General features: G+C 60.1%; 1 protein-coding gene across 1 annotated transcript in view; it reads right to left on the minus strand.

Annotated features, from left to right (window-relative positions):
• LOC111829285 (uncharacterized PE-PGRS family protein PE_PGRS54-like) overlaps positions 1-261 on the minus strand; it is a 1,421-nt gene extending 1,160 nt beyond the window's left edge. The window contains exon 1 of the mRNA XM_023778009.1: positions 21-261. Coding sequence (XP_023633777.1) covers positions 21-261 — 241 coding nt within the window. The remainder of the gene's footprint in view (positions 1-20) is intronic.
• Between the last annotated feature and the right edge of the window lie 17 nt (positions 262-278).

A 278-nucleotide genomic window follows, 5' to 3' on the forward strand; every position in this document is an offset into this window, starting at 1 on the left:
ATTCTGACCCTGGGCTTCACCTGTTGGAACACCCCCGACTGGGTTCCCAACAACACTAGTACCGTTCCCGGACGAACCGGCTCCCACGGCACTCACACTCTCACCACCCACGGGCCCGTCCTGATGCGATTGGGACTCACTAACAAAATCGGCCGTAGCACTTCGGCCCACACTCGTGTCGCTACCCGAGGCAACACCACGCCCCCTACCATGACCACGCCCACGACCACGACCACGACCGACAGCTCCACCTCTAACCATCTGCAACACAACAAAAG

This window comes from Capsella rubella, unplaced genomic scaffold (assembly GCF_000375325.1).
Source record: "Capsella rubella cultivar Monte Gargano unplaced genomic scaffold, Caprub1_0 scaffold_279, whole genome shotgun sequence".
NCBI classification, from domain to species: domain Eukaryota; kingdom Viridiplantae; phylum Streptophyta; class Magnoliopsida; order Brassicales; family Brassicaceae; genus Capsella; species Capsella rubella.